We start from the raw sequence: 13,286 nt of genomic DNA, 5'->3' as shown, positions 1-13,286 counted from the left end.
AAATTTCGTAGATGTAGGTTGAACGTGAACGAGGGGCTAATTTTTTCCAATTTTCTAGGTGGCGCTAGCGAGTCATTTTGCAACGCCCATGTGCGAAACTTGTAGAATACGAAATTTTTCACCGGTTCTGACATGTTTGCAAATTTTGGTGAGTTTTCGAGTATGTTTAGGCCATGTCATTTGGGCCTACTTTGCAGAAAAAAGAAAAAAAAAAAAAAAAAAAAAAAAAAAAATAATCCGAGCAAATTCAATAGGGACCTCACACGGTCGTGCTCGGGCCCTAATAAAAAAAAAAAAAAAAAAATAATCCGAGCAAATTCAATAGGGACCTCACACGGTCGTGCTCGGGCCCTAAAAATATATATATATATATATAATCCGAGCAAATTCAATAGGGACCTCACACGGTCGTGCTCGGGCCCTAATAATAATCCGAGCAAATTCAATAGGGACCTCACACGGTCGTGCTCGGGCCCTAAAATAATCCGAGCAAATTCAATAGGGACCTCACACGGTCGTGCTCGGGCCCTAAAAAAATATAATCCGAGCAAATTCAATAGGGACCTCACACGGTCGTGCTCGGGCCCTAATAAAAAAAAAATAATCCGAGCAAATTCAATAGGGACCTCACACGGTCGTGCTCGGGCCCTAAAAATAATCCGAGCAAATTCAATAGGGACCTCGCACGGTCGTGCTCGGGCCCTAATAAAAGACAACCAGCCGAACAGCAGCCATAAACAGCTGACATAGTAAGACAACTAAGAGAAAAATGGAAACAAGAAACAGTCACGCACACTAAATAAGCAACACAGCACAGCCATGAGAGCTGGAATAATAGCAATTAATTTAAAAAAGTAACTGAAAGAAAAGCATCAGGAATAATTCTACCAGGGACGGCTGTGGCTCAGGAGGTAGAGCGGGTTGGCCGTTAATCGGAAGGTCGGCGGTTCAATCCCTGTGTCGAAGTGTCCTTGGGCAAGATACTGAACCCCGAATTGCCCCTGGCGGCTGTTCCGCCAGTGTATGAGTGAGTGTGAATGTTAGTTTCCATTTGAGCACTTAGGCTCAGTGTATGAATGTGTGTGACTGGTGAATGCAGACGTAGTGTAAAAGTGCTTTGAGTGGTCGAAAAGACTAGAAAGGCGCTATACAAATACAGAGCATTTACAACCTAAATTTGTTTGTGACTGTGTGTGTGCATAAGCCTGTTAAAGAATGTAGTTCTTAGTGAGAGTGGGACTGTGCCACACCGACCCCAGCAACAGGCAGGCAAGAACCCCAATAACCAATGTGTACAAAATATTGAATGTCAGTGCTTTCTCAATGACCACTTAAGGCCGGATTTACTAACATCCTGAATAAAGAGTACTAAATTGCGTGTGCATTCTAAAATATTGCATGTGCAAGTTTAGTACCTGTTATGGGTGATTTACTAAGAATTCTTGCGTAGAAAAACACAATGGAGGTGGCCGTATTTAAATGAGGATTTAATGGTTTCCGCCATGGAGTGGGGAGGGAAAGAATAAAAAAAAAATGAGGTCAGCTGCCATTGGAGGGTTTCTGAAATAGGCATACTTCACTACAAACTCCTCACTGCAGCACAGAAGTTGATGGACCACATCTGTTTTACATGGACTCACTGCACACTGCTCTACACACATGCAATGTATGACCACCAATAATTGTAGCTCAGAGAAGTGCCGCTTCACAGATAGGTGGTGAGGAGAGACTGCCAATACAATAAAGTAGCAGTGTGTGCTGCATCTTATTTTTAATGACATTATATCTTGCAGTTTTATGGCCCACAGGTACATTTTTTGGTATTGTAGCCATTGGCAGATCGATCAAAAAGTTCATTTTGGACCCTGGATGAACGTTGTGAAAGAACAGATTGTTAATCAGAAAATTGCTTTAATTTGAATTTTGATTGTACAGCAATGACACAATTGCACACAATGCAATACAAATACAATACAGACATTGACAATTTTACAGCTGGTAAACATTGCAAACTGCTCCAACTTTCTATTTTCAGCAGAAGCTTAAGTTGGAGTAATCAGTCCTCCTCCTCCACCCCCTTGAGGAAACTTCACAACAGTTTGAATTGATCTTTTCTTTGCCAGGCATTCGTCACATTATGGGAAAACTGTACATTCAGGAAGTGCAGAGAATGACAGCTGATGGTTAGTTCCACATGCTTATAGACAACAATGCTTTAAATGACTGAAGTGCCAGCATAGGAAAAAATGCATGAGTGCCTGGTAAAGACAACAAGACTCAACCTAAAATCTTGTCCACAAAAACACTAGTCATCTATATCATGGCAGGCGTAGAGGCACTTGTTACATGGACCTTTTTGAAAAAGTAACTGCATCACTTGTAGGAGTGAGGAAATGGCTTGAAAGTGTTATTTCCTTCCAAAAAAAGCAGTATGTGTGTGCATGGTAGATTGTAAGCTGTGGGATGCTTTGGTGGAGGCCAGAGGCAGGACCGAGGCCTGTGGTGAGCACTCAGGTGGGTCGCTTACAGAAAGTTTTGGTCCAAACCTTTCAGATGGTCTTCAGCGCTGTCATCAAGGTTCAATAAATGAGCAGTAAAAATCTATATTTTACTTACAAATGCTATATAAATACAATTGAAGTCAATTCATGCTATTCTCATGCTAATAGTGCATATTGCTTTTAATGATGAATGCCAATAATGTCATAAAGCAGTTCATTTAAGTAGAGATGCACTGATCGACTGGCCAAATATGTGACTGACATATCCAAAGTTCTACAGTTGAGAAAATATAGATCCAAAATGAATGACTGTTTGACAGCAAGGTAAAGCTCTTAAAACATTACACACAACACAAAGCATACACTTCCGTTCTGATGCTGACCGTGTCCACAGCTGTACACTGCTAGTTGTGGTTTTTTGGGCAACTTTGTAAGAAATACAGCTGACAAATAAAGTTAGCAGAGCAGACAGATACAGGGAGCGAGAGACAGACAGAGACGGGTGGAGATGGGTGTAGGTAGGTGCAAGGTGAGCAGATTAAAGCAGTTTCAGAGGAAACACTAAAATAAGGTGGAGAATTAAGCAGAATTAAAATAGTGAGATAAGAAATAACCTACTCGAAATAGGGTCATGTATTCTTTCAAATGCAATATACAATTAAAGCTGCAAGCAGCGTTGGGCGGGCCCTCGCACGTGTAGCGCGTTGGGGTGTGAAGCGGCCTTATCAATTGTGTGAAATGGTAGAGACATGAGCATGTACACTGAAGTTACAACAACTTCTTGTGTCATAGCGAAGAGTTGATCTTTGACGCCACGCCACGGACACGCCCATTGACGAAAACTCACAGATAGCACTACTTTTCATCGTCAATGCCGTTAGAAGGCACAGCAGAAATTTGAAGTCGACCCAACTAAATCCCTAGGAGGAGGAGTTAAAGTATGGAGTGTGTAAATCATCCAAAAATTACCATAAAATCAAAAATGGCTGACTTCCTGTTGAGTTTAGGGTATGGGTTCTTTTTTGTGTGTCTTGAAAAAAAAAATCCTTACAGTTTCAATAGGGACCTCGCACGGTTCGTGCTCGGGCCCTAAATATACCCTCTGTCCCGCCACAGTTACACTGACCTTCTGTGGAAAGTCAGAATTCTTAGAAAGAAAGAAAATCTGAATTGGCAGGTCAGACCTTAAGAAAATGGAACTAGGGTTCGGCCAAGAAAATCAGTGCATCTCTCATCTCATTTAACTGCTGTATGCAAACATTTCGTTACCTACTGCCTTATGGAATTACACTGTAGTAATGCTGACACTATTCACTGATTGACATAAAATAAATGGACAACCATTTTCCAGTGTTTTTATAGACAAAAGTGTCAAATATCTGCTGGGTTTTCAAATGTGGTTATTTTTGTCCTCTCAGATCCGTCTGATCAGAACCAAGCTTATTCTGTTTCTCAGACCCTACACTGTAGTTGAAAGACTAGATTTTAAATTCCCAACTTAACACAGTACTGTTTTTATCAAATAGCTGTACATCCTTTCAGTGTTTGGCATTTCATTTTCCACAACCAACCGTGAAAAGATCTTTGTATTTTGAAATGTTCGGGTCTGATTAATAAAGCCTCAACATATCAGACATATGACCATTTTGAGAAATGTGTTTTTCAAGGCTGGGAATGCCAGCAACAGAAATGTAAATGACTTTTTTACTTTGCTGCTTTTGCAGCTACATTTTTGCGCTTGAAGGTAATGATTCATGAAACCCATTCAAAACTTCCCAACCAAAATTAACTATGGTCAATCTAAAGCAGCTTTTGAGAAACCTGCAGCCATCCCACCTGAGGCCTTATAGTTCCCACAGGGTCCATTGTCTTCAAGATTTTAGCTGAGCCCACCAACACACAGCTCAGACAGATATAGAGTACCAGCATTAAGGACACTGAATAATGTGCTGGCGATGGCAACATATTTATTAATTAGCACTGGCATTGTGCTTTTTGCATTCCGTTTGTTTTTACACAACCATGAATCACATGTCAGAGCCATCAACACAATGTTACACTCACCACGAAACCTTTTTTTAGGGATCCATCAATATTAATACAGGTTTGGACACCAGAACAGTTGACTAAAGTGTTTTAGCAGCTATGAACATGTTTCAGTCAAAATCAGAATGCTGTGTGTCCTGTGACAGGAAACAAAGCAGCTTGACTTTCAAATGATTTCCCACACAGGACTGCAGATCTGTAGTGGAGAAAAATAACACTTTTTGTTTGGCTGAAGTAGTGGTCTAAATCCTTATCCCTCGCTAAAATGGCATATCAGCATCCATATCAGTGCATTCTTAATTTACATTGGTTAGCTGACCTTTCTTAGCCTCTTTGGTCCAACATTTTTGGTTGTACAGTGGACATTTTGAATCAAACTATATTAACCTCACTGGAAATGTAATATTTAACCACATAAGTCAAATAAACATTTGACTTTGTAAAGGCTCAGTTATTCTTGACATTGTGGCTTGATTTAAAAGCTCATAGGTAGCTTATGTACACTACATTAAACCAAACAATTAAATTTCTGGAAATGCAGCACATTCCAATCTCTTGAGAGACTAATGGTCTCAAAATATTATCACTTTCTTCAACAAAATTTTTGAAGCCGAGGGAATGACCTCACCCCACTAATTCTAGCATTTTGAACATGAACAAGGGTTTTGCTTATATGATGTGGGATGAGTACCGATCCATTCTGTTACATTTGGAGAAAAGCACGCAATGTCGAGCTCAGAAGGTACTTCATTATGCATAGCGTAATGCAAAACTGCCCTAGTCTGGTATCTGGAAGAGCAGTCGATTGTTGCATACCTTTCATGTTCACAACCCCTTGAGGCTGGTGTTATTTCAAATTAAAGTTGGTCAAATGGTGTCTGAAAATACTTTTCATGGTTTGTTTTGATCTGCTAACCAGTCAGATGGATCGTAGTTACAGTAATACCTAAAAGTGCCTGAAAATCTAAATATTCACATTAAAGTCATTGTCAATTTTGAGACTAAAAGATACATTTCCTCCATCTTGTTCTTCAAGCATGGGAAGTGAAATGCTGAGTGATTAAGAGCCTCTGCTATTGAAAAGGCTGTTCGATAGTGATCAGTGGGGGCAGGGTTGCCAGGTCTACACTTTGGGCGGGCCCTCGCACTTGTAGCGCGTCCGGGTGTGAGCCGGCCGAGTTGCACATTCTGGAGCTCTGCCGGTGCCGCTGTGAATTTGCTACGCGGTTCCGTGTCCCCTATGTGGAGCTACATAGCTATGAATATAAATCGGTATTGGTGTGTAGATGACTGCGGGGTGGGAGAATTATCAAGCACGTAAAGTTTTATTCAGATGTGAGCATGTACACTGAAGTTACAACAACCTCCTGTGTCATGGCGAAGAGTTGATCTTTGACGCCACGCAACGGACACGCCCATTTGAAGTCGGTCGGACTAAATCCGTTAAAGTACGGAGTGTGTAAATCATCCAAAAATTGCCATAAAATTCAAAATGGCTGACTTCCTGTTGGGTTTAGGCTATGGCTCCAAGAGACTTTTTTGTGCGTCTGGACAAGATACACGTACCACAGAAAATTCGTGCACGTAGGTGAAACGTGCGGCGCGGGCTGCTTTGTTAAAGGTCACTTCCTGTTGCCAGCAGGTGGCGCTATGACTGTGGGTGAATGTCGGCATGTACATGTGTTCAGGGCGGGACTTTCATCCTACATGTACACTTTGGTCCAGATGTGAACATGTACACTGAAGTTACAACAACTTCCTGTTTCATGGCGAATCATCAACGCCACAGACACGCCCATTGACAAAAACTCGCAAATAGCACAACTTTTCATCTTCAATGCCTTTAGAAGGCACAGCAGAAATTTGACGTCGATCCGACTAAATCCCTAGGAGGAGTTCGTTAAAGTACGAAGTGTGTAAATCATCCAGAAATGGCTGTAAAGTTAAAAATGGCCGACTTCCTGTTGAGTTTAGGATATGGGTTCTTGAGGCTTTTTTGTGCGTCTTGATACGATACATGTCCCCAGAAAATTTCGTACATGTAGGTTGAACGTGAACGAGGGGCTAATCTTTTCCAATTTTCTAGGTGGCGCTAGCAAGTCATTTTGTCACGCCCATGCGCGAAACCCATAAAATACGAAATTTTTCACCACTTCTGACATGTGTGCAAAGTTTGGTGAGTTTTTGAGTATGTTTAGGCCCCCAATATTGAGCTTACTTTGCAGAAAAAAATAAAAAAAATAAAATCTTTACAAATTCAATAGGGACCTCGCACGGTTCGTGCTCGGGCCCTAATAAATAACACACGGGACACTCCCACACACACACCCTGCCTGATACTCGCCACCCGCTGGAGCCCGCCTCTCGATCCCAACGCTGATAATCAGTGAAGTTCCCCAGTAATTACACAAAGGAATGGGAAAGTCAAAATGGAAAGAAAGAATGAATAAAACGTGTGGCTGATGTAGGATGATATCAAAGCTATTTGTCGTCGTGAGTATATAATTAAATGTTGTGAATTAACAGGATAAGGTGTTACAAATTAAATAAGATAAAGAACAGTAAAAACACTGCCTATTTACACATGTATTTACTGCAAGTATATGATTAAAATCTAGTGAAGCAACATGGTAAGGTGTTTCAGCTGAAATAACGATATTGCATTAACTACAGTAAAAGCAGAACATTCATGTTGTCCAGGCAGGGAGGCAGCCAAGAGAAAGCAGGTTAGTTTGTGTGTCTAACTACACGTTCACAGAGCTACATTTTATTCATGATAATAAACGCTATCTAATTACACATGGCCATTTTAGGAGCTAGGTGAAAGAACTGTTCAGGAAAACCTGCTTTCAGTGTTTCGTAAACAACTGTGCGTATTTACTGATCCATGCAGCACTTTGACTTCAGTTGGCCAAGGTATCCCTTTTCTGCTACGATACACTTTAGTGTTGTTCATCCTATATCCTATATTTTAAATGCATCTCTGACAGGAAAATGAACATTTGTTGCCATTGAGGAGATGAGTTTACAGCTTGGTGTACAGGGAGGAGGGCTATGTCAACTGATTAACAAAAAAGGGAAAGCTCATCAGATTGAGTAGTTTTACTCAGGGAGAGATGTCAGCGCGCTTGTGCCAGTACCAAACAGGGCCAGTTACTTTGCACCAACCATGGAGCAAAACAAGTCTGCTAACAAAAAGGCAACATCCAAACTGCCTAATTCAATAGTTGTGGAAATGTAACGACTGAAAGGCTTAGCTGTCAGAACCCTCCACAGCCATGACAGTACATACACAAAGTATTTACCCTACTTACACAATTAACAATGTTTATAGTTTACATCATTACTGATCACCCAAGTGTCATGTCTAACTACCATTAAAAAATAATAATAATAATGTCGCTGATACATTTGGTCCAATGGAGCTAATGAGCCTCAAGCAACACTGTACAGGACAGTTTACACACCTCTCTCATGTCTCCAGGCAACAAGCTGCTTCCCCTCACAGCTAAATCATTGTAGCAAAGCCAGTTTCCTCATCATTAATCATTTGCTTGTAATTTTTTGCAAACATGCTGATATGCCATTGTTGCTGCCGTTAATATGGACACAATTACTCTGTACATACACTAACAATGACACTAAACACCCCAGGTCAAAAAGTAGTGCATTTAAACAAAATCTTAGACATTGACCCCAGGGAGTCACACAACAGGGACAAAGAGAGAAATCCTTCACCTTAAATGGAAAAGTTCAAAATGCATGTGTATGTGGATGCTCTTTATGTTGAATTTTAAGGAAGATTTTGGCTTGTATCTTTGCCCACTCCTTTTTATAGTTTTTCTATCTCATTAATGTCAACTGTGTCAACCTTTAAAAAAAAGGTTATGCCTAACCCTTCAGCTCGTTCAACTTCAAACATCAGTCGACAAGTTAAATGTGTCACATCATTGTGAAAAAGACAGCACTAAGGCAGCTTACAAAGATGCATTTGAAAAATAAATATGGGGCTATGAACTTTTACATTTTTACGTTCACATCCTCTTAATACACATTTAGGAAACCACTGAGATGAGACAAGATCTTTTCTGCCTTCTACTACTTATTTCTGGCTATCCTAATATGATGGATGATAAACAGCGGTTCAGTGAAGGAAATGTGAGAACCTGCAGTCACGCTGGAAGTGTTTGAATGAATGCACGTGTGAATATGAGAATGAAAATGTGTGTTGGTGTGGGTCAGTCAAACACAGACTGAGCTGGCAAAATTGACATGTCTGTCACTGTGTTTGCCTGGTAGAGCTGCCATCCACTCATTTGTTTGGATGATTTTTTTCCAGAGGTCATAGGTTCAGATGAGGATCTCCACCATGTCGTTGTCCACTTCCTGTTGGGTGGGCAGAGCTGGAGGAGGTGCCTGTTGCTGTGGGTGGGACTGGACAGGGAACCTCCGCTCCAGGGTGCTGCTGTGAAACACTGGCACATCTACACAGAGACGACAAAGAACATCCAAAATATGATCCATCAGCATTTCTGATGATCTGGTCTGTCTGTATTATAAACCTTTAATCATGGAGGTTAACCAGTACTTGTTATACAGCACAGTAAACAAAAATCCTTCTTTATTCACTCTACATGCACTACATTACTGTCCACCATTTCATGCCAGTGTGACATTTATCCTCATCGTAGAGCCTCAAACATGTAATGTACACTACTTTCTGCTATCAATCCCACAATGCAACATGTCACATTTCATAGATGGGAAAATTACTGACTCTACACCTGTCACTGATGATACAAGATGATGACTAGTCATAAGTGTCCAAAATTCACAGTTTACTGCTCACCATACAGTAAACTACTGAGCTTCTGTTATACAGGAAGTAGTGAGTGAACAAGGAAGTGAGTTGTTACACGGCCATGACTACCCTCAATGGCCTCCTGACTCAGCCAATAGGAGGCCACAAAAGGTGAAGTGCCATGGCTGCATCACATCAATCATTACAACTGAATGCAATCCTTGTCATGATTAAAATTACCCAGCATTCATAGTATGCAACATTTTGTGTGGTTCTACACACTGAAACATGACAGACCAAAGCTTATAGAACATTAGTAATGTTTACAATATCACATATACATTTATTACATGATGTAAATAAATTTTTTTGTATATTTAGAATAAGCTGAATTATTTATTGTCTTATTCATCGTTGCTCCTGCAAACTCACCTTGTAATTCTTGTATTTCTAAGAATTACAGGAATATGAGAACTCTTTTTCTAGTGGCTACAGATGTGGTGAATGAGTACACTGGGAAGATGTAGGTACGTGAATTTGTCCATGTTGTGAGTGTACTGGGACAGACCTTGTATCTGTCAGGTGTGTTGCTGCTGCCTCCTGCCTGGAACTTTGGGTTAGATGTCATTACTTGTAGTAGTTGAAAGAATTCATTCATTTATTTAAAAATGTGTCAAACTACTAAAATTAGGTCAGTAAGAGATTGACAATGCTGATCATTTGTTCATTGGTTCTATTCAACATACTGTATTACTAGAAAGCATCCTGACTGGAAACATCACTAACATGGGATGTGCACGGCCCAGGACTGGAGGGCTCTGCAGTGGGTGATTCAAACTGCTCAGAAGATCATTGGTACCCATCTCCCGAGCATCAGTGATATCAGTGAGGTGAGGTGCCTGCGCAGAGCCCAAAGATACTAAAAGACAGTACCCACCCAGCCACAGCCTGTTCACCCTGCTGCCTTCTGGGAAGAGATATAGAAGTTTCTGCTGCCACACCACCAGACTGCAGAGCAGCTTCTTCCCCCAAGCTATCAGGCTCTTAAACTCTAATTCATCCTCAGCACTGCTCCACTGATGATAGTTTACAACATAGTTATATTGTGACAATAAACCTACCTACCTGATTCATGACACAGTGCACAACCCACTGACAGTATATTAATAATTTCTGCTTGTCTGTTTTGTGTCATTCTAATCTGAATATCTTCAGACAGTTGAAGACTTGGAGTCTGGGAAAATGTGATGGAAATTTTATAGACTACACAATTCATTGAGACAATAGTCTGAATTGATACTGAAAACGTGTCGCTTCACTGGGGTCCATTGGGGTCCTAAACCTACATTTGGAGGTGCTCAAAGACTCTTGAGACTCTTAAAACAACTATGCGTGAGACCACTCTCCAACTGAGGCATGGTGGTGTGATCAGAGCCTTAAACATCTGTCAGACAGTGTGACCTGACCTGCTATGCGGTCAGGGATGTAGACAGGACTGGGACTGGACAGGCGGGCAGGCAGCGTCATGCTCTGCAGGGCTGGAGTGCTGGGCTTGCTGGTGTCCTGACTCTGGCCCTTCTCGGTTTGCGTGCAGCTGTCTCTGCTGCCTGTCTTCGAGTGGCCTGCGGCCATCGGGGTGGAAGGAAGCACTGGGGAGGGGGATGATGAGATAGACTCTGTCCTCAGAGACTCTGTACGAAACTCAGGACCCAGCAGAACCCCTGGAGGAACATGTGAAGAGAACAATTGTTACTCCAAACCACTGACAGCAGCACACCTACAAGTGACTGTAAATGCTGCATATTTGTACAGCGCTTTTGTAGTCTTTTCTCAAACAGAAACTGACATTCACACACATTCATACATTGGCAGAACAGCCACCAGGGGCAATTCAGGGTTCAGTATCTTGCCCAAGGACACTTCGACATGCAGCCTGGAGGAGCCGGGGATTGAACGGCCAACCTTTCGATTAACGGGCAACCCACTCTTCCTCCTGAGCCACAGCCGCCCTGGAAACTGTCTGTTTCACCCACAGCAAGAGATGCTGTTCTTACCGAGGCTGCCCTTCCAGCTGGTGTCCTTGCGTTCTTCGGTAATGGGCGAGCTACTAAGTCCTAGGCTGTGGGAGAGCAGTCCTGAACCACCGGAGCCAGTGTTGGAGATGGACATCAGAGACTTGGACGGCCTCATGGCAGATGGCGCGTCTGACTTGATGGGTTCCTTTCTGGAGCGCTGGTGAAGCACCTTGATCATAGCGTCCTTCTCTATGATCTGGGCATGGAGATTCTTTATCCTGGATTAGGCAGACAGAGGACCAGATTGGAGCCACAGTTACTGCATGTTAGACCCTGAGAGCTTTGACAACTCTAGTTCAGTTTATGTGGTCCAGACTACAGAAAAGAACGACCGATTGTTTCCCTTGGTCTGCTCCATGTTCATGCTCATGTTGATTTTTACTGAAGAATCAAGATGAGTAAACATAAAGTCAAATAGACTGACAAGTAACTCATTTGTTTTGGTGATGTCATGCTGCATTATCAGCGCTACATGGACACTGGTAGGGAGATAAAAGTACGGAGACCAACAACGGGTCTTATGTGTTTATTTACCACTTTGGTGTCACAAAGAGCTCACCGAGAAAGAACTGATGCATTACATATAAGTCGAGACTGCAATTGGACCTCACCTGTCATTAGTAATAGCAAGGGTTCTGCTAAAATACACAACACACCTCTGTTTGATTTCATTCTTCCTGACTGCCAGAAGCAGTGCTCACAGTTTGAGCAGAAGCAGGGTAAATGTAACCGTAAGCAGGGGCTATTTGAGCGCGAGGACAGGGATTTAGGGAAAGTGCTACAAAATCAGAACATACAACAAAACACAAAGTGCTTACGGACAAAAATATTCTGATTCATGACACAGTGCACAACCCACACCAATTTCCCTTTATAAATCCCTATCAACTCAAAAGTTAGAGAAGGTGAGTGAGAATCTTGTCCCACCCTTTTAATGTCCGTAGTTGCCTATAAACAGTCAGTGAAACATCTGTAAAGGTTCAGTGTGTAATATTTCTAATGATCTATTGACAGAAATGCAATATACGATCCATAACTATGTTTCGGTGGTGTGTAAAGACCTTACATAATGAACCCTCACATTGATGTCGACCATGTTGTGCTGCCATGTTTCTAGAGTAAATTAAAAAAACGGACAAACTGACGCTTTTTCATTTCCACAGTATCCATGCAGAGGGAAAAAAGAAGGCTACAGACTATTTATTGTCGTTCAGAATTTTTCAAAGTAAAAGCTCTCAATTCAACTCAATATAGAGCATTGCTGCAAAAACATTCTCGTGCTTTTATTTTGTAGGCAAATCCCCTAAAGAGGAAGTGATTATGTGAGTAACTGTTGCTGCCATGTCTGAGATCTATTTCAGCACGGCTATCAAAGCATTTTTTTATTTATATTTTTGCCGCTATGAAAGTGCCGTAATCTGGCAGCAGGCCAGATGTTATTGCTGGAGGGCAGTTTTGGTGAGGGCATTTCCATGTTATCTCAAGTCACAATAACATATGGTTTTACTAAATAATATCTCTTAATAAATCTACCTAAAGAAACCTCATTTCTTGACTGGCCACTCTCTGCTGTCTCAGAAGAGACACCTTTTGTGCTCTGTCAGTCACCTTGCAATTTGCAACCTCACCACCAGAGATGCCACTAAATCACACACTGAAAAACATACACACTGCATAAAGACAAGGACAGCAAATTCTGAGAGAAAACCTAAAAAAAAATTTCCACCCATAGTGAGAGTAAAGTTCTTGGGGAGGTTGAAGCAGGAGAGTAGTAGTAGTAGTAGTAGTAGTAGTAGTAGTAGTAGTAGTAGTAGTAGTAGTATACTTTATTGTCCTCGAAAGGAAATTTGTTTTGGACTGCAT

General features: G+C 41.5%; 1 protein-coding gene across 5 annotated transcripts in view; it reads right to left on the bottom strand.

Annotated features, from left to right (window-relative positions):
* Nucleotides 1-7,012: 7,012 nt before the first annotated feature.
* The window catches only part of amot (angiomotin), a 78,420-nt gene continuing 72,146 nt past the window's right edge, over nucleotides 7,013-13,286 (bottom strand). For 4 of the 5 annotated variants that reach the window (XM_038708213.1, XM_038708217.1, XM_038708215.1 and 1 more), the window contains 3 exons: nucleotides 11,403-11,641; nucleotides 10,815-11,069; nucleotides 8,898-9,031 (listed from right to left, as the gene is read on the bottom strand). In XM_038708213.1, coding sequence (XP_038564141.1) covers nucleotides 8,898-9,031; nucleotides 10,815-11,069; nucleotides 11,403-11,641 — 628 coding nt within the window. Of the gene's footprint in view, nucleotides 9,032-10,814; nucleotides 11,070-11,402; nucleotides 11,642-13,286 lie in introns of all 5 variants that reach the window. The other variant, XM_038708216.1, reaches the window with a different exon arrangement.

The sequence above is a fragment of the Micropterus salmoides genome, unplaced genomic scaffold, assembly GCF_014851395.1.
Source record: "Micropterus salmoides isolate LMB-PRFRI ecotype aquatic unplaced genomic scaffold, ASM1485139v1 Ms_hic_scaffold_9, whole genome shotgun sequence".
In the NCBI taxonomy this organism is placed as follows: domain Eukaryota; kingdom Metazoa; phylum Chordata; class Actinopteri; order Centrarchiformes; family Centrarchidae; genus Micropterus; species Micropterus salmoides.
The sequence above is the reverse complement of the archived record's forward strand: the minus strand, read 5'-3'. Positions and strand labels throughout refer to the sequence as shown.